This window comes from Mauremys mutica, chromosome 1 (genome assembly GCF_020497125.1).
Source record: "Mauremys mutica isolate MM-2020 ecotype Southern chromosome 1, ASM2049712v1, whole genome shotgun sequence".
In the NCBI taxonomy this organism is placed as follows: Eukaryota; Metazoa; Chordata; order Testudines; family Geoemydidae; genus Mauremys; species Mauremys mutica.
In genome coordinates this window covers 364,083,198-364,104,370 of record NC_059072.1, presented here as the reverse complement: position 1 = coordinate 364,104,370, position 21,173 = coordinate 364,083,198, and the positions used below count along the sequence as shown (strand labels likewise).

Genomic DNA, 21,173 nt, shown 5'->3' with positions numbered 1-21,173 from the left:
ACCTGCTCCCTTGGCTGGGAGGTAAGCAGTGACTGTGTCTCACTGGTGAGAAATCTCACACAGGAGTGGCCAATGCCAAGGTGCCTGTGTGACTTCACTCGTTACACCCATACACACTGCAGGGTGCTTCAAGGCCTGCTACACAGGCACAGCTCAAAAGCGGAAAGGCATGCACCTTATATAATGAGGGCAGGCACTGCTGGGACAAGAGGATCTAGATAAGTACAGCTGCCACATGCAGCTGCCTGAAACAATGGGCCATTGTGATAAACCCAGGATGCTCTGGGATCATTTGCTAGCCTGCTCTGCTAGCCAGCTCTGCTAGCCATTCATGGCAACGTTGTGCATTCATTCCTCAGTGTGGAGATTTCATGGGATCAAGCCATTATTTTTCTCACCTAAAAAGTTAATCTATGCAGTGCCATGGGATATCTCAGCCTCCTGCTTGAAAACACCCAGTGTAAGTTTTCCTTGGCACTGCAGTCACATGAGAATTTCTCCCCATTGAACTAAATTCCAAAAGCTCATGAATAGAAAAAATGCCTTTAGTAAGCTCAGGCATGGGACTTGCAGACAAATTGCCTCCAGCTGACATGTTCATCGATTCCAAGGACAGAAGGGACCATTGTGATCACCTGTTCTGACTTCCTGTAAAACAGATGCTGTAGAATTTCCCCAACATTAGTCCTAGGGCAGATATTTTAGAGAAATATCCAACCTTGGTTTCAAAATTTTCAGGGATGGGGAATCCACCAATACACTTGGTAAATTGTTCTAATGGTTACTCTCTGTATACTCTGTATGTCTTATTCCCAGTCAGAATTACTTTAACTTCAACCTCCAGCCATTGCATCGCATTACTCCTCTGTATGGAGGCTGTAAAGTCTATTATTAAATATTTTCCCCCATGTGGGTACTTACACACTGTTATCAAGTCAACCCTTAACCATCTTTGTTAAACTAAATAGATTGAGCTCTTTGAGTTTGTCAGTATAAGAAGATTTTCTAATCCTTTACTCATTCTTGTGACTCTTCTCGGAACCCTCTTCAATGTATTAACATCCATCTGTAATCATGGATACCAAAACTGGACACAGGATTCCAGCAGCAGTTGCACCAGTGCCAAATACAGAGTTAAAATAACTTCTCTATGTCTCCTGGAGATTCCCCTGGTTATCACCCAAGGATCACATTGGCTCTTTTGGACACAGGCTCATGCTGGGAGGTAATGCTTACATAAATATGTCTTCATACCCCCAAGTCATGTTCAGAGTCATTGCACTTCATGCGGGAGTCCAACATCATGTAAGCATCGTCTACATTCTTTGTCCCGAGATATAGATATCTACATAGCTATATTAGAAAGCATATTGTTTACTTTGACTTAGTTTACCAACAAATCCAGATTGCTCTGAATCAGTAACCTGTACATGTCATTTTCTATGATCTCCTGGATGTGCAGGCCTGTATACCTAAATATCCAAATCCTTGTAGTTTCATGCTGTTTCTGTTGAGTGCTATATCATCGCCCAGGATGCAAATGTCTTTTTCCATGGGGGAAACTTGTCTCCTTTCCAACAAAGGAATTGCATCATGAATCAGACCTATGTTCCAATGCAGTCCAGTGTCTACTTTCTCTAACTGTGCTGGCCTCAGGGGCTGTAGAAGAAGATGTAGGAAACCCAGCTGCCTCACTATCCATATATATCATAGAATCATACAATCATAGAATATCAAGGTTGTAAGGGACCTCAGGAGGTCATCTAATCCAACCCCCTGCTCAAAGCAGGCCCAATCCTCAACTAAATCATCCCAGCCAGGGCTTTGTCAAGCCAGACCTTAAAAACCTCTAAGGAAGGAGAGTCCACCACCTCCTTAGGTAAACCTTTCCCTCCTAGTAAAAATGTTTTTTCCTAATATCCAACATAAACCTCCCCCACTGCTACTTGAGACCATTATTCCTTATTCTGTCATCTCCTACCACTGAGAACAGTCTACACATAGGACGGAAGAATCCCATGCACTGCTACAGACTAGGGACTGAGTGGCTGGGCAGCAGTTCTGCAGAAAAAGACCTAGGGCACTGGTCCCCAACCTTTTCGTTTCGCAGGCACCAGACGAAGGACCATGGTGGTGGTCGAGTATCCGCCAAAATGCCACTGAATTTCGACAGTGACGCCTCTCAATGACGTCGCTTGTCGGCGGCCAGGATGTGGGCACATTTAGATGCTCTCTATTTGACATTGGTGAGGCCTCATCTGGAGTACTTTGTCCAGTTTTGGGCTCCACGCTATAAGAAGGATGTAGAAAAATTGGAAAGAGTCCAGCGGAGGGTAACAAAAATGATTAGGGGGCTGGACCACATGACTTATGAGGATAGTCTGCAAAAGAGAAGAATGACGGGGGATTTGATAGCTGCTTTCAAGTACCTGAAATGGGGTTCCAAAGATGATGGATCTAGACTGTTCTCCATGGTAGGAGATGACAGAAGAAGGAATAATGGTCTCAAGTTGCAGTGGGAGAGGTTTAAGTTGGATATTAGGAAATACTTATTCACTAGGAGGATGGTGAAGAAAAGGAATGGGATACCTAGGGAGGTGGTGGAATCTCCTTCCTTAGAGATTTTTAAAGTCAGGCTTGGCAAAGCCCTGGCTGGGATGATTTAGTTGGGGATTGGTCCTGTTTTGAGCAGGGGGTTGGACTAGATACCTCCTGAAGTCCCTTCCAACCCTGATATTCCATGATCCTATGATAAATGGAAATTCATCTGCCATCATGACATCCATTTACCTGACTTGGTTATCGCCTTCTATGGAGTTCTTTGGACTTGACTATGACCTAAATAATCTGGTGCCACCTGTAAATGTTGCCAAATCACTGCTCACCCCACTTTCTAGATTAGTAATAGCAGGGCCACCCAGAGGGGTGGCAAGGGGTGGCCCCCACGAGAACAGCTGAGGCTCCCACCCCAGCCCCGGCCTGACCCCGGCTCCCCCCTCACCCGGAACCTCAGAGCATCCAGGAGCTTCCCTGAACAGCTGCAGCGTGGCTCCGGCGGGGCCTGAGTCACTCCCTGCTCAGAGCCACGTGGTACAGGGGCGAGTCAGCGGGGCCTGAGTTCCCTCCGCTCAGCCTGAGCTCCCAGCCCCGCCCCCTTACCACGCGGCTCTGAGCAGGGAGGAGCTCAGGGGCCCTGCCGGAGCTACGCTGCAGCTGTTCAGGGAAGCTCCTGGATGCGCTGAGGTTCCGGGTGAGGGGGGAGCCGGGGGTAAGGGGCCAGGGCCAGGGGGGTTGGAAAAGGGGCAGGAAGTCCCATGGACAGTCAAGACACATGGAGGCGGCAGAGGTTGGGCAGGGCAGTCAGGGGACAGGGAATGGGGGGTTGGATTGTGGGCGTTCTGCGGGTCTGTCAGGACTCAGCAGGGGGGTGGATAGGGGTCAGGGCAGTCAGGGGACAGGGAGCAGAGATGGAGTCCCGGGGTGGTGGTGGTGGGGAGTCTCTGGGGGACGGTGAAGGGACAAGGAGCAGGATGGGTCAGGGATGCTGAGGGGGGCAGGCAGTTGGGGGGCACTAAGTGGGTGGAGGTTGGATAGGGGGCAGGGCCAGGCTGTTTGGAAGGCACAGCCTTCCCTACCCTAAAGCTCATTCAGCAATTTGAGGCTTTCAGAAGCCAATCTGTTAGGTTTTCCATTAGGGCTGCCATCCCTTTCACTTCTCATATGCCAAATAATAGTCTATATTTAATTTCAGTGCCATAGGGAGATTCATGTCACGTGAGGGTAGCTTCATTTCAAATTAGCCACTGGGGGAGGGATCACATGAGAAGAGCAATATCCTACACCACCTACCTCCTTCCTGACCCTACCAAGGGAGACCCACCCCTGCATTCTCTGAGGCTTCAGAGGAGTTAATTCAGTGGTTCTCAAACTTTTATACTGGTGACCCCTTTCACATAGCAAACCTCTGAGTGCGACCCCCCCCTTATAAATTAAAAACACTTTTTTATATATTTAACACTATTATAAATGCTGGAGACAAAGCAGGGTTTGAGGTGAAGGCTGACAGCTCGCGACCCCCAGTAATAACCTTGTGACCCCCTGAGGGGTCCCGACCCCCAGTTTGAGAATCCCTGGGTTAATTTAATTTTAGCACCCTGTGTCCATTCACATGCATGTGCTAGTTTGAGCATTTCATTTTTCACAACATAGGCTCATCCCAGATTCTGGAACAAGCTCAAATGCTCAGTTTGTGGAGTCTGTACATAAGCTATACTAAAGACAAACCCACAGTAACTGTCTCCAGTTTGTGAGGGACCCCATGGAGCCAGTCTCTAGGAAACAGATAAATGCATGGAGGTTAAGTCCATTAATGGCTGTTAGCCAGGATGGGTAAGGAATGGTGTCCCTAGCCTATGTTTGTCAGACGGTGGAGATGGATGGCAGGAGAGAGATCACTCAATCATTACCTGTTAGGTTCACTCTTTATGGGGCACTTGGCATTGGCCATTGTCGGTAGACAGGACACTGGGCTGGATGGACCTAAATGAACCCAAAGTTATGGAGACAGATATGAGTCAAGGAAGCCAGCAGAGTATCAGAAACCTGGAAACATCTCTGACTGGATGGGCTCAGGCGTTTGGTCACAAGTTGAGGTGGTTCAAATGTTTTGGATTTTTTTTAAGCAGAATTTTTTTATTGTGTCTTTAAATAATCAAACACAGCAAGCAGCAAATATTTGACCACACACTTCTGAAACCCCAAACCATGTTCAGGTTTTGGCAGACTAATTTCAGCTTTTCAATTAAAAAAAAACAAACACATTTTGAAGGAAAGCAGACATTGTCTGTGATTTTTTTCTGCTTTTTAAAAACCCTAGCATTCGATCCAAAAAAAGTTTTGTCAGAAAATATTTGACAACCCTTTTAATGAGCTTTAGTGCCTTTTAGCACTAGCTGATGCTGAGAACCAGTGATACCTTGTAAAGAAGTTTTCTCAAAACTGGGTTTGTGCTGAGATGCGGAAGGTTTATTTTTTCCAGGGCCACCCATGGCAGGGGAGCAAGTGGGGCAATTTGTGCCAGGCCCCACAGGGGCCCCCATGAGAATATAGTATTGCAATATTTTTTATGGAAGAGGCCCCCAAAATTGCTTTGCTCCAGGTCCCCTGAACACCCTGGGTAATAGCTATTTGTTATAAAGTGTTTAAAGACCCTCACTGTGTTTCTCTCCCTTCACAGGAACCTTGAGCATTTCTTAGCCTGATCGATGCATCAACCACCTCATGGCAGCTTTCAACCTCACCCCCTCTGACCCTTCAATATTCATCCTTGCGGGCATTTCTGGCCTGGAACCTGCTCACATGTGGATTTCCATCCCTTTCGCTATGTTGTACATTATTGGCTTGGTGGGAAATTTCATGGTTCTGTTTGTTGTATGGAAAGAGCAGACCCTGCAGAAGCCAATGTACCTGCTGCTCTGCATGCTGGCACTCACAGACATTACCACGTCTACCTCAGTTGTGCCGAAAACCCTGTGCATATTTTGGTTCAATTTGAATGGCATTACTGTGGGTGGCTGCCTCACCCAGATGTTCTTCCTGCATGGGTTTTCTGTTATGCAGTCAGCCATTGTCGTGGCAATGGCCTTTGATCGCTACGTTGCCATATGTAAACCTCTGAGATATGACACCATCCTCACCAATGCACGAATAGCTAAGCTAGGGCTAGTGGTTTTGATAAGACCTGTTCTCTTTGTTCTGCCCCTGCCCCTGCTCCTGAGCAGGCAGCCGTTCTGTGCCAACCGCATTATCCCCCATACGTACTGCGACCACATGGCTGTGGCAAAGATGTCCTGTGGGGACATCACAGTCAACAGGACGTATGGCTTGATGGTCACGTTTGTCGTCTTAGGGTTAGACCTGTTGCTCGTTTTCATCTCCTATGCTCTGATCTCCAGGGCCATCCTCAGAATCTCCTCCAAGAAAGCCTATAAGAAAGCCCTCAACACCTGCACAGCCCACATCTGTGTTATGCTGATGTCGTCTACTTTCTTCCTCTTCTCCACTATAACACACCGCTTCGGTCAGGGCATTGCTCCCCATATTCACATCATCTTGGCAAACCTCCATTTCCTTGTTCCCCCCATGCTCAACCCAATCATTTATGGGGTCAAAACCAAAGAGCTTCGTGACAAAATGGTCAAATACACCTGCAGAAGATGATCGCTGGGGGCCACTGACTTTAAACCTATATAAGAAGATTGGGAAGAGATATCTCCTTGTTAATCCAGGGTGCTCTCTCCTAATTTGGCTGAGCTCAACATTGTGGTATTTCATAGTCTGAGAAATTCCTTTCACCTAATCTCTTATCATTCCATCACCAAGCACTGCTGTCTGTATTGCTGAGTTCTTTCTCCCTAACCATCACTTGATCTCTTTCAGTGTCACCCTTCAGATCCAACCTTCCATATTCCCTGTCTCTTGGCCTTTCCGTGAATTCTCTACTATGAGAATATTGTGCACTTTTCTGATGTAAGGTGTCCTTCCAATACACTCTCTATGAACATGGTTCTTGATCAGTTTGACTAATTAAATCTGCACTTTCTGATAGTCAAGAAGAGAAATAAACTACAGTGTTGAAATTCTTTATCACATGTGCAATGATCCAGTGACTACAATTTACCTGTGTTTTCCATGCCCAATACTTTATGAAGCCTGGAGGACAAATCAAATGTTTCAATTGGAAAGTACTAATACAGGAAAGCTGCTGTCGGAATTGAGGCCATCCTACTAGAGCTTATTCCTGAGAGTTGTGGAACTGTGTGTTTTTGAGAACTGAACCCTTTTACCCTGGATTTGGGGTGTTTGTACTCCAGAATGTGATCAAGCCAGTTGCAACCATATTATGTGCACTCAGTCATTATGAATTACTAAAATAAACACCACATAGGGCTTAATTGGAAAGTACGTTTTTTAGATTCAAGGTCAAAATCTAGCTGTCAGTTTCTGCTAATCAGAATAGGATGAGTGGACAGACTAGTAAATAAGTGATAATGAAAGAAGATAAGTGGATGGAAACCTTGGGTCTAGATGCCTCTGATATTAGAGGTTTATTGAAAGTTAGGAAAAGTGATTATCAAGTAGGGGTCACTATGGCCTATCTGTTTTGTAGATGATATAAACATTTGCTGATACAATGTGCTTTGGAGTAATCCTCTAAAGCCATTGTGAGAGTCATTTTTCCTGACACCCTTTCTCCACAGCGGGTGAGCAACCAGCTACTGTATTGGAATGAGGGTGCTTATGGACCAGGAGGAGGCAGAAGAGGGAGAGGCTGCAGCTGGGACAGTCCAGCCCACCCCAAGTAGGTAGAGGATGGGATAGTCAGAATCAACCTCATAGGGGAGAAGATGTGATGTGCAACATCAGTTGGAAGTATATGAAGTTAAGGGGAGTATATATGGACAAATGGGATGGGAAACCCACTGAGGAATAAACCTGTTAAGTTGTTTCAGAGGAAGCTCATTGAGTTAACAGGACCAAACATGCTGTTGAAGTGTACAGAACTGTTAACATGGAGGGTACTTAGGCTTCTTACAATGTGGCTTTGCACATTGCCAAAGCTGGTAAGCCACACAATACAGGTGAGAAACTACTGCTTCCAGTTTTAAATGATATGTGTGCAGTGATGTTAGGAGAGAAAGCAGCATCACAGCTAGATGTGATCCCACTTTCCAACAGCACAGGAGTGGGTGGGTGAGATTCTGTGGCCTGCATTGTGCAGGAGGTCAGACTAGATGATCATAATGGTCCCTTCTGACCTTAAAGTCTATGAGACACAATTAATCACCATATTGTGGAGATGCCCACTGATGTAAAATAGCAGCTCCTAGAAATTATTCAGCAGAGCTTTGTGACTGTCAGGAAGGATTTTAAATTCAGCCAGAAGAAAAAAGAAAATCTGCTAAAAAGCAAGGACATTAACAACTGTGAACCATTAATAAGCTTATATGATCTAATGCCCGCCCAGTAACTCAGTTCTTAGAACAGAACAAGTCTTCCCTTCACAGCCCACTGGATATTTGTAAGCACCAGGCCCGGCTCCAGACCCCAGTGCACCAAGCGCGCGCTTGGGGCGGCGTCCCGCGGGAGGGCGGCAGGCGGCTCCGGTGGACCTCCCGCAGGCGTGCCTGTGGAGGGTCCACTGGTCTCACGGCTCCGGTGGACCTCCCGCAGACGTGCCTGCGGAGGGTCCGCTGGTCCCGCGGCTTTGGTGGAGCATCCGCAGGCATGCCTGCGAGAGGTCCACCGGAGCCGGGGGACCAGCGGACCCTTCGCAGGCACGTCTGGAGGAGGTCCACCGGAGCCCGGGACCGGCGACCGCCAGAGCGCCTCCCGTGGCGTGCCGCCCTGCTTGGGGCAGCGCAAATCCTAGAGCCGACCCTGGTAAGCACTTATCTTTATCCCCGCCCCGCCCGCCTTCTTCCCCCGCCAGGTGGTCATAAATGATTAATGCAATTAGAATGACCTCTGTATGTATGTACTGTTCTTATTTTTATCTTTGTTCAGGGTTCTCTCTTGACTTGTAACAATGTCTGTCTCTGATGTCCAAATAAATGCAAATTAATTAATTAAAAAATGTATATAACTGGCCACTATGCCACCATATTTTTGAAGCTGCTTGTCAGTCTTCCCAGTAGCATAAATAAACCCCCTTCAGTATTCTGTGCTTGCCTGATTCTTGGGGACAGGGCCGGCTTTAGGAAGTGCGGGGCCCGATTCAAACAGTTTCGAAGGGCCCCAGCAGGGATGACTCAAATAAAACAAAAAAACCCACATGTAAAAAAACACGTGGGACTTGTACCCCTCAGGCGGTGCTCCGAGTCTTCGGTGGCACTGAAGGATCTGCCACCGAAGTGCATCTGAAGACCTGGAGCGAGCGAAGGACCCGTCGCCGAAGTGCCACTAGAGACCCAGATCGCCACCAGGTGAATAAAAATTAAAAAGGCGCCTCTAGCCAGGGAAGGGATTCTCACTGGACGTGGGGCCCTCTTAGGCACGGGGCCCAATTTGGGGGAATTGGTGGAATAGGCCTAAAGCCGGCCCTGCTTGGGGAAAATAATCTTTTTGCCTAACAGTTTTGGTGCAGCAAGCAGGGTGTGATTGGGAATCTCGGATAGTTTCTCACAACCAGGGATAAAAGTGAATATCTTTTTACTTACCACCTCTAGCACACACCTTGGTTTGCGACTCCCCGAGGCACCTCTCCACACCCCTTTTTTTTATACGAACCACATATAGGACACACAGGCAAGTGGGCTGAACGGAACTGTGTTTGTGGCCAAGGTTGTTGGGGTGCAGGGATCGCTGGAGGCGAAGGCTGCACTGCCAGGTACTGAGCACCAGGGTGTGTGCTGCAGTGATTGTTGGGGTGCAGGGATCACTGGAGGCGAAGGCTGCACTGCCAGGGACTAAGCACCAGGGTATGTGCTGCAGTGACTGTTGGGGTGCAGGGATCGCCGGAGGCGAAGTCTGCACTGCCAGGTACTGAGCACCAGGGTGTGTGCTGCAGTGACTGTTGGGGTGCAGGGATCGCTGGAGGCGAAGGCTGCACTGCCAGGTACTGAGCACCAGGGTGTGTGCTGCAGTGATTGTTGGGGTGCAGGGATCGCTGGAGGCGAAGACTGCACTGCCAGATACTCAGCATCCCAGTGTGTGCTGCAGTAAACTGAGTACAAGGTTGTGCACAGTCAGTCTCCGCTGACGCGCCGCTTAACTGGGTTTCAGGAAGCTGGGATACAATGTCTTATGAATTGCCCCAGAATGCGTCAACAATACACTCTACAGGAGGGGGGTACCCATTGGCGTGCCCCAGGGTGTACCAATGATACCCTCTACAGAAGGCAGACTCCTTGACTGGCCCTGGGGAACATCAATGATGCCCTCCACGGGAGACTCATTGACTTATAAAAGGGAAACATAAAATGTTCAAAAAACTATGGCAAAAATAAATGAAATGAGGGTATAAGTACAACAAATAGCATGTTGTGGTGGTCTGGTCAAACAAAAAATAGCTTAGGGAAAGGGATCGTAATAATGTATTGCAAATATTAAAGCAAAATTCCAAGATCTAAAAACACTTCAAAAGGCTCTTACGTCGGAGCTAAATCAAAAGGCAAATTGCAGCCACAAGCTGAGTGAGCTTGAAGCAAAAAAAAAAAAAAGGCTCTAAAAGCAAAATTAAAAGGAAAAACAAACCCCTCCTCTGCACGTCGTATTGTTGCTAGCATGTAACAGAAGGGTAATTTTACTAACCCTGATTCATAAAAAACAAAATAAAGTGAATTAAAAATACCTTAAAAACAAATTCAAAATTGGAACCTGGCACACACGGGGGAAAAGCAAGATAATTGGCCCCCTCCTCCTCCTTCCCCCCGCCCTTTTAACCCAAAATTCATTGGCAGTTCTCCTTGGCCCCTCTCCAAGAGACCACTCGGTGGTCAGGGACAGGTGAAAACGGAGTGGCTCATAATACTTACAAGTACGCTCCTCTCAGCACAGAGGAAATAAGGGGCTTACTAAAAAATCTCCCTAATCTAAAGCCCCAAGCCCCAAATTTTATATTCTAAAAAAAATAATCCAGATGGTCACCACCTATATGTTACATCTCAGGGATCTTTATGTCCAAACAAAAGCTAAATGCCCCAATCTACCATGGCCAAGATCCCTGCAGAAAGACACCAAAACAGTGTTTGGGCCTCAGTTAAATTTAAATCTAAAAATAATATAACCAGTGCCTGCACTGAGTTTAAGGAAGCCGTCCAAGAAGCTTTGGGGAATGAAGCTGGTAACTTGGGACTAATCTTGGCTGCGTACAAGGCAAGGTTGAGCTGGCCTCTCAATACTGTGAAAGAAAGTGGGAGATGTATTCCAGCCACGCAGGTATTGCAGACCCAAAGAAAACTGATCAGGCATTTTTAAAGATGTTAAAGGAAGGTTTTAGCTCCCACCTGCAAACAGCCCTTAATTTGGGAGTAAACCAAGGCTCTGATTATGAATCCATCTGTATGTGGGCATCTGAATGAAAAGCCAGACAGGCCAAAGAGATAAGGAGCAAGGCTGCTCGCATTGCCGTGGTAACAGCAAAAGATAATGTAGGTGGCTATAACTGTGGGTGTCTCGGGCACACCCAAAAGAACTGCAGGCGCAAAACTCAAAAAGCCTAGTCAGGGACAGAATCACGGCCAGTTGAATCCCTGCAATACTTCACTGACTTTTCAACCTGGTCCTGGCTCTGTCCCCACTGCCCCCATCCCATCTCCCAGTGTTTTGTGTGCGGAGAGACCGGACATTGGGCAGCTGGGTGTCCAAGCTAAATAACCCTGGGTAACCAACAGCCCCACCCAGTGTCTCAACCAACTGCCAACCCTTACTCACACCTGAGTAAAGCGGAAATGGCCAGGCTGTTAAATTCCATGACCCGCTAGGACTCAGTGCCCCCCCCTTGCCTGTCCATACTGCCGATGCAGATATAAATCCCTTGAGGCCACACTTACAACCACGGATAAGGGGCCAGCCATGCACAATTCTCATGGACACAGATGCATCTGTTTCCATTACTGACCTCCCCCTCCCCACTACTAAACAGTATATTACTATTTCAGGGGTAGGAGGTGCACAGCTCACGGCTTATGAAAGCTCCCCTGTTCTTGTAAAATTGAATCTATTCTTCTGGACTCAGTCTTTTTTTATGTAGCTCCAGATGCAGAGAGGACTATTTTGGGCATGGACGTCCTCTGCGACCTTGCAGCAACACTTAACCTTGCTCAAAGTACAGTTATTAATAAACATATGCTTACTCATACCATCCCCCTCCGCAATGATGCATCCCTCTCTTCTGTTGCAACTGCCAAATCTGTGGCTCTTACTTGGGATACATCTAAGCCCTTTTCAAGGATTATGTTCCAGGTTCGTCTCTGTCTGGGAAGAAAAGAAGCTCTATTCCGGTTTGATGCCTGCTCATCTTTGCCCACCCATCCAGGTTACCAGTCAACTTCCTCCACCTGCCAAGCAACCCCCCTCAAATCTGAGGCCATGGAGGTGGTAGGTGACATTATTCACTCTTTACTTCAGCAAAGCATACTGGGTCCTTGTACAAGTGCACTCTCTTACGCCCTGGACCCTTCTCGGGTGAACGAACAGGAGGGAAATCAGGTCATAGTATTGGCCATACAAATACCTCTCTGAAAGTGCAAGAAATTCCAACATGGATTCTTAAAACCAAAATTAAAATGTATAACTAAATTCATTTTGTTTACATTGTATCCTTTTAGGTAACAAATGTGACTCCCCACGTTAATCCTCCTGGCAAACATACCTAATGCAGCCCCCTGGGATCTGCCCTTGGTACACGTTACACAAGATTCCTGTTTCAAAGCTGGCCAGTATGTGCAACTCCCTACAGGAGGCAGCAGTGAATGGGTACAGAAACCAGACACTTGGCTTTCCCCCAGACTGGACCACCTGGGACCTAATGTGGTTACAGCTCGCCTCCAAAAACATCCAGGCTCCAAGGTCTCAATCTGACTAGCACAGCCTGGGAGCCGTCTTCGGCTCCCTCCCTGCATTTCACCTGTTCTGGACTGTAAGTGGGTAATTAGTTTCAGTGGATGTGGGCACACACATATAAGCCCCCCCAGTTTCAAAATGCAGAATCACAGAATGTTGGGTCAAAGGCCCAACCACCCAAGCCCTTAGACATACCAACACCAGTTTATCTTATGCTATGACTGCAATTAATGTAGACATATTTTTTTCAACAAAATCGTTTAAAAAAACCTTCAAATGCTATAGTCAACCTGGTCAAGTCACAAGCTAAAGGTCATGCTTGTGATATGCTGTCTTGTAATCTGTTTAATATTGCAAAAAAAACCAACAACCCCATGTAGTGGGGCGGACTGCCCCACTCCCAGAGAGTGTGGGCTGCGGCAGGCCAGGGCACCTGCGCAGAAAGGGAGCCAATTAGGGAAGGGCTTATTGTGAGCCAATCAGGGCTGAGAGTGGAAACAGCCAATCAGGGCCGGGCTCAGCCCTATAAGAAGGCTGTCCAGGGAGGGAGCAGTCAGTCTGTCCCAGGCCTTTGAGAGGGGAAGGTCAGTCTCCAAAGGTGGGAGACTAGCACTGCGGACAGCGAAGTGCTGGCCAGGCTCTGGGAGTAGAAAGGAGCTGTAGTCTGCCAGGCTACAGGCCCTGAAGGGAAGGGCCTAGCGGGTGCAAGGGGCTGTAGGGGAAGCGGCCCAGGGAAGCAGACAGGCGAGGGGAGAGAAGGAGGACAGCAAGGCTGCTGCCAGAGGGTACCTGGGCCGGGATCTGGAGCAGAGGGTGGGCCTGGGTCCCTCTCTTCCCTCCCTTGCAGTGCACCTAACCAGGGGCCGTAGGGAGCGGCCACTATAGACTACGCCAGATCCCTGACCAGGGGGATTAGATGCAGAGGGTGTGGTTGGACATGGTGGCTGTGCTGTAGGACTGCTGATCAACCCCGTCACACACACACCCTCCCCGGAAGGAGGTGTGGATGGACTAAGGGGCACTGCTGGAGGGCAGGGGTCCTGAAGAGGACACCGTGAGTTGGGAGCAACGCGGGTCCACATGTCAACCGAGGGTGGGATGACGGATGGGACACCACCAGGAGGGGGCGCTCCACTGGACAGAGCTAATTCCCATTGGCCTGCTAAATCCAGGGTTGTGAGTTCAATCCTTGAGGGGGCCACCTAGGAATCTGGGGCAAAAATCAGTACTTGGTCCTGATAGTGAAGGCAGGGGACTGGACTCAATGACCTCTCAAGGTCCCTTCCAGTTCTAGGAGATTGGTATATCTCCTATTATTATTATTATCACCATCAAGCACACATAATGCTTCCTCTCGGCTATTACTTGTGAATAAACATAAAGCCTTGCACGGCAGAGAAAAATCATGAGGTGCTGTAATTCATCCTCTCCATTATGGGCAGAAGCCATTGGAACTTGGCCTGCCTAGAGAAAAAAACAAAGGGAAGTATGGAGGTAATTCTTCTGTTTTTCCTGCACGCAGCAAGGACATTTGAAATAGGAAGGGGTATTTTAAAGAGTAAATGCTGCCCCCAAACACAGAAGAAAAATGTTCTTTTGTCTTTTGGAACTTTAGAAAAGGGCAACACAGGGTATGATGGATCTCAGCAGGTAGCGTCCTGGTGCAAAGAAAAAGAAGCAGCAAAAATGAAAGCAAGGAGGACTCACAAAAGAAAACCAAGGATGTCCTGACGTGGAATGGAACATTTCTTGCTGTTCATAATTGTTTCTGATGCAAGCCCTACCCAGATCCCAAGTTGTGGTAATGAGGTTAAAGTTGGATTTAAGGATTTATCCATAGAAAATTGTACCACGAATCCCTCCTATAGGAATTTGGCAGTGTCAGTATGTGATGGACAGATTGAAAGGGGGAGTCCCAACTCAGTGGAGAATATCAGATCTATCAAGAAATATTGCATGGTATTCTCTAGGATATGCCATGATCAATGACGGTATGAAACATTGTTATCCGGATATGTGGTTTGTTATGGAGGGCCTAAAAAACATGACCCCATGGTCTTCAGGACTGTATGATTGAACTGTGGGATATGGCGTTTCACCATTGGGATGTGATGTTACTATGGGTAATCATAATGGTACCTCCATGGAGGACAATCCCTGGGTATGCAGTTGTTATGTACACATCACACTAGGAATAAAATGTTCCCTGGGAGGCTGGATAGATGACAATTTAAATGGTTTGCAGTATGTAAGCCTACAAGTAAGATGGATAGCGAGCTGGAAGAGTCCTGATTTAAACCAGCTGCAGCCTGGTGTAGGAAATACTACCCAATGGGCAAATGTGTGGGAGTCACTGTAGGAGCATGTGCAAATAGCGTGCTTCAGTGTGTCCTTTAAGTCCATTACCTGGGTAGTACTCCAGAGAACGGTGGGTAGACCCCAACTACAGTTCATGCATACATGGGGAGGAAATAATGGCGGAAATTGGATACTAATTAAGTTATAGAATTGCTTGTCGAAGGAAAATATTGGATGTGTCCCTCCCCGATGGCCATGGAAGAGCAGACCCAATGGCTTGTTTTAAAAGGTGGTCAAATAGTTGTAATGTATATGGGGTGTGTAGTTTTGTATTGGGAATGTACTCAGTTCTGTAATATAACACTTGGGGGTAGAATTGCACCAGCATCTGGCCAAATCACACACATCTACACACTGTCATTGGCACTATGGTGCACAAATGGATCTGTGGAACTCAGATCTCCACAGCTGTTCACTTGTAAAATGTGAGAATCCATGTGAGATGAACTCCAGGTCCTTTTGGCCTGGGACGGGTGAAGGAATCACACAGTGAGTGAAGAAATCCCATTGTGTTAATTCTGACCCAGGATAGCACAACCCGTTTCGACATCGATTTCTGAAAGATCAACACTGTATTAACATTTGATGCTTATCTGATTTAGAGATTCGGTGAATTATTACAACTGTTGGGAGCTGCCAGATATGTATCCGCTTTAGACCTCACAAAGGATAATGGCAAATACTGTTGATTCCAGAATCCTGGAGGAAGGAAGCCTTTTCCATGTCCTTTGGCTTGCATCAATTCATGATCATGTCATTTGGCCTTCCAAGCTTTTTGGACATTAATGAAAGGGACATTAGAACTTCATGGGCGGGATGCAGCGGTATGCTGCTACGATCAATAGAAAATGGGTTTTGGTCTCGTATCTTGTGGCAGCATTGCCACACTAAGCGCAGATGACAGTACATTACACACAGAAATAAAAGCCATCGTCAATTGCTAGGCTGAAGTGTCTGCAAAGCTCAGTTTGCCATGAAATCTCAACCCCTGGGATCGGCAAATCATTTCTTCACTCCCGGGGGAGGCTCTCAGGCTGAAGTTCTCCAGGGTCTATGTTCTGCTCTTCCCGCTGCTGTTGAAGCTGAGGGAATTGTCCGGGAGCCTTGGGCAACCTGAGAATCTGCAGGGACTGTACAGCAGACTCGTAAAAGTCGCTGACCAGCACGCCGCGTGTCAAATGTATGAGATTCATATATTGATTCTCAAGCCTCTGCCTTCCTCTCGCAATAAAAGTTCCTCTCTCTACTGAGCGGGATTTGGGTGAGTTGTCTGTTTCTGCATTACAATTAGTGCTCAGGGCTCAGGAAGGGTTCAAAGGTTCAATCCAAAAATAATCTGGGCAGGACTTCACCAGTACTATGATTTGAAGAGTTTAGTATTGTCAGAATCAGGAAGGATTTTACCTGATAAAAACAAAAACTACAAATGTATTGGAGTAGTTTAGTTACCAGAAGGTTCACAACAAGAATGAGTTTTGGAATCCCCATTTTTTATATCCAGTCTCAGAACACCACATAAACTGGGGTTTCCTTCAGACCCTTTCAGCGCTCTCTGTTGCTGAACCCAAAGCCACGATTTTCACAGCCAGGAGTGAAATCTTGGTCCCATTGAGATCAATAACAAAACTCCAAAAACGGCCAGTGTTATTCCCTAAATCCACATATAGGAACTTAAATAAATCACCTGATTTTCACCAGCCACAAGGTTCCAATGACTTCAGCTGGAGTTGTCCTGTGGCCACTATGGATGGGGGAGTCAATTTGGACCAAAGAAGAGGTGACAGGAAATATCAGACTCACAGGCTTAGAGGTTTGAAATCATGAGGATAATATTTTTTTGCAGGATGAGAGAAGGATCTACTCTCTCTCCCTGCCCCTGCATCTCTGGTTCTGGTGAGGATGAGAAGGAGCAAAAGGCAGTAAAAAGAAAAGCATGTTTTTAACTTGGCGGAAACCAGGAAGGGTGGAAATCTCAGTGGGGTGATCCAGGAACACACAATGGGGGAGAGTGGGGGGGACATTTAGTGTCCAGATCACAGTGGCGTGGAGTCCTGAAATCAGGTGAAATAGGGAATGCACATCCTGCCTAATGCGCAGACCAAACCGGCGTAACAAGGCCTCCTGCGGAGGTGTGTTTCAGACTGTAACATAATGTGGACTGCATTGAAGCAGATTGTCTCTCACACTATCTCCCATCAGCAGCCTCAGGAACGTGTGTCTGGGTTTCTAGCAGGCTGTCATATGTTAAAGCTCTGTGTCATTTTGAGGAAGAGTTACTCATGCTGGGTCCTTTTAGTCTCCACATCCTCTCTCCCTCCTGCCGGGTCTGTCCCTCTCTCCTTCCCTGCACCGGCTGAGCTGCTGCTGCAGTTCCCTTCGCTCCCAGAAAGGCAGTTCAGGCTGATCTTCCCCTTTTCCCTGGTGCAGGCAGACACTGATTTAACCTAGTCTGAGGAGATATTTCTGTGAGCTGTCGCTGTGGGGTCTGGCACCTGGTTTTAGTCCTGGGTGAGGTGTATCATGGTGTGGCAGGGCCTGGAAGTTATGGTATTGCGGGATCTACATGGAAAAGTGGCCTGCACTGGGGGTTGTGGGGCAGTGCACAGGATGTACTTGCGCAGGCAGTGCTGGGGTTTGCGGGGGCAGGCAATGAGTGTACACCGAGAGGCAGGGAGCACTGGGGGTTGTGCTGTCAGGGAGGCAGGGAGATATACATGGAGAGGCGCACAGCGCTGGGGGTTATGGGTCAGGCAGAGGGTGTGCAGGGACGAGTGAGTAGCACCGGGTGCTGTGGGGGCACAGAGCGGCATGTACACGGACAGGTGGGAAGCACTGCAAAATTATTTTTTTCTTTGTGCTTGTTGGTCCAAGGCCAGTGCTGGGAGCTTTTCTGGCCCTGAGTGCTTTTCAATGGGTGTCAAGGGGGTTTGCCCTGGCAAGGCACAGACCACAGCCTGGGTGTCCCAACTTTACCCAGTTATATTTCTAACCGTGTTTGTTACTATTATGTAACTTCAGTCTTTTCATCGATGGAAAGAACCATTGATCTGTTTGTGACACTGCACCCCATATTCTTCCTAGTGATATTATTATAATAAGATTAGCAAATTATGATGCATTTCATGCAAGGCGAGTCATGTAAGATGTCACTGGAAAAGTTATGATTTTCTAAGATAATTTCATGTGTAGGCGTGTATCATTTTTGTATCTGAAGTTATGAATATTGACAACATATCTGTAGTTCAAATGTAGTTACACCTGGGTAACACCCACTAGGCAAGATGCTTTCAGTCTGGATAACTGTTTGGGATGGGCCTATTCAGGTCACTGAGCCATTAAGGAATATAATGGACCTTAAGAGAAACTTATCTCACACCTTGTGAGTCTTCCTGAGAATAGCCTGTAACTACTGGATAGTATTTCTACTTGTTTTTAGACCAAGTCTAATTTTTAAATGGCTTCCTTCTTGCTTTTGGGCTTCTGGGGGTGTCTGCTGTTTATTTATTTTTTTAATTTTATTTTATTTATTTATTTTTCTGCTCCAGAGAGCATTATTGGCTCCCAGTTCCAGAATCACTCCAAATAAAAAAGAAAGAATCTGGAGACTGACAGTCCCCAGAGCCAAAGAGGGAGAGACCCATACTCCAGGTCAACCCAATTTACAAGGCACTACAGGCCAGTGTGGGAAACAGGACCCTGGGAGCGGGACCTGCCATGAGGGAGTTCAGTGATCTTGGGGTTCTGTAATTAACTGGGTTCCTTACTCCTCTAAGAGTCATTGTCATGACCATGAAATTGATGCATGTGCTTGCTTGCTGCCTTACTTCTTTCGTTCGTTCCCTTCAGTCCCTACTCTCACTCCACAGGCTGCCTTCTGCCTGTACTACGAGGTACAGTGGGGTTGGTTGGTTTGGTACAAGGGTGGGTACTGATAGCAGAAGGCCCGTCAGCTGCACAGCAGCAGCCTGCGATTTCCCTGCCCTTGGCTCACTGCTGGTTCTGCAATGCTTGTGCTTTTTAAAAAAAAATATTACTATTAAAAGTTCAGCTGTGGTTAGTGGTCTTTCTGGTTTTTCATCTCTGGTGATGTTGTTGCACCTGCACCAGCAGGGGGATCTCTGTCAGGGTGGATGTGAGGGGCAAGGGGGATGCAGGCTGTGGGGGGGTGTGGGGAAGTGGGCAGGGGATAGAAAACCTGGGGGGGGGTCTCCAAAAGCCTGGTGGGGGAGTGGACTGGCACTGTGCCACTGTTGTTGGCCAGTGACTCCGGGCATGTCTGGTGGTGCGGTACACCCCTGGGAGTGGGTTTTTTGGGAGTCTGTTAGTATTAAGGCTGTGTTGGCAGTCAATCAGTGGCACTGTGGACACAAAGCCATGCCAAGCAAAATGAGGTTGGCTTGTTTTAGGTGTTTTGGGCTCCTTTTGAAAGGCAGGGTGGCTTATTTTTCTCATGAGAGGCATGTGACCAGGCCACATAACTCTGAACTCCATTTTGAGACACCTGCACTTTTCCTTCAAACTAGTCTGGGAACCAAGTTTAGAAATAAAGGGCTCCTGCAATATGCTAAAGCTAGATAAGGCAGAGAGATACATCATGGGTGGGTCTTTACTCCTCACATAAGAGGACTTCTGGAAATACCTTGAAAAAAACCAGTGTATGGAAATCTGAGAAACCCAAGCCACAAAGCAAATGTACATTTTGCCTTCAGCTTCTTCCAGACTGCTTGTATCTTCAGTCATGGTGAGAAACTGCTAACTCATAGTCAATCTAACTAGTGTGTTAGACTTAGTTGGCATGTTTGATTATTTGCTAGGTAATCTACTTTGATCTGTTTGCTGTCCCTTATAATCAGTTAAAATTTATCTCCTGTAGTTAATACAACTTGTTTTATGTTTCAGTCTAAACCCAATACGTCTTTAAGTGAAGTGTCTGGGAGACAAATCTCAGCTTGGTTACCACAAATGTGCATTGTCCTCCCCACACTGAGGGAGGAACAAACTGAGAAGCAAATTCATACTGGTCGGGGTTAGGAGCAGGGCAGGATGGTCCAGCTCTGGGGTTCTAGGCTAGGGAGCTGATGGTTATGTTGACTGTAGCCTCTCTATTATTGGTTCATGCAGTGGCTGGTCAGAGAGCCTGCATGTAACTGAGGCTTGAATGGCAGCTCCCTGTATGAATGCTGGTGGAGGAGTAGGACTAGAGCAGTTTGCAGTTTGTCCCAGCAGCAGATTGAGAGAGGGATCCCAGGCTGGTGAGTCAGAGGGCTCAGTGGTAACGCAGTTCCAGGTGTCACCCCCCTTGGGGAACCCAACACACTTTGCTCCTCTGCTGTTCAATCTCCCTTTAAACTCTGACCCCCCCGTCTGTACTCTCCTTCCTCATCCCAGGATGTCACAGTTCCAACAGCACGCTGGGCACTAGTGTCTTCTCCATGCTCCCCAGTCATCCCTGGGTCCCACAACATCCGAGCTGTCCCACACTCCCCACAGCTCTTCCTCTGCAGGAGATGAGGTGCCTCCCATCACACCTGCTCCCTTGGCTGGGAGGTAAGCAGTGACTGTGTCTCACTGGTGAGAAATCTCACACAGGAGTGGCCAATGCCAAGGTGCCTGTGTGACTTCACTCGTTACACCCATACAAACTGCAGGGTGCTTCAAGGCCTGCTACACAGGCACAGCTCAAAAGCGGAAAGGCATGCACCTTATATAATGAGGGCAGGCACTGCTGGGACAAGAGGATCTAGATAAGTACAGCTGCCACATGCAGCTGCCTGAAACAGTGGGCCATTGTGACCCAGACATTACACACAGGATGCTCTGGGACCATTTGCTAGCCAGCTCTGCTAGCCATTAATGGCAACATTGTGCATTCATTCCTCAGTGTGGAGATTTCATGGGATCAAGCCATTATTTTTCTCACCTAAAAAGTTCATCTACGCAGTTTCATGGGATACCTCAGCCTCCTGCTTGAAAATATCCAGTGTAAGATTTCCTTGGCACTGCAGTCACATGAGAATTTCTCCCCATTGAACTAAATTCCAAAATCTCATGAATAGAAAAAATGCCTTTAGTAAGCTCAGGCATGGGACTTGCAGACAAATTCCCTCCAGCTGACATGTTCATCGATTCCAAGGACAGAAGGGACCATTGTGATCATCTGTTCTGACTTCCTGTAAAACAGATGCTGTAGAATTTCCCCCAACATTAGTCCTAGAGCAGATATTTCAGAGAAACAGCCAACCTTGGTTTCA

General features: G+C 47.3%; 1 protein-coding gene across 1 annotated transcript; it reads left to right on the top strand.

Moving 5' to 3' along the window:
- Positions 1–5,280: 5,280 nt before the first annotated feature.
- Positions 5,281–6,219, top strand: LOC123376094 (putative olfactory receptor 52P1). The gene has a single exon (XM_045027820.1). The coding sequence runs from the start codon at positions 5,281–5,283 to the stop codon at positions 6,217–6,219; it is 939 nt and encodes a 312-aa protein (XP_044883755.1).
- The last annotated feature ends 14,954 nt before the right edge of the window (positions 6,220–21,173 follow it).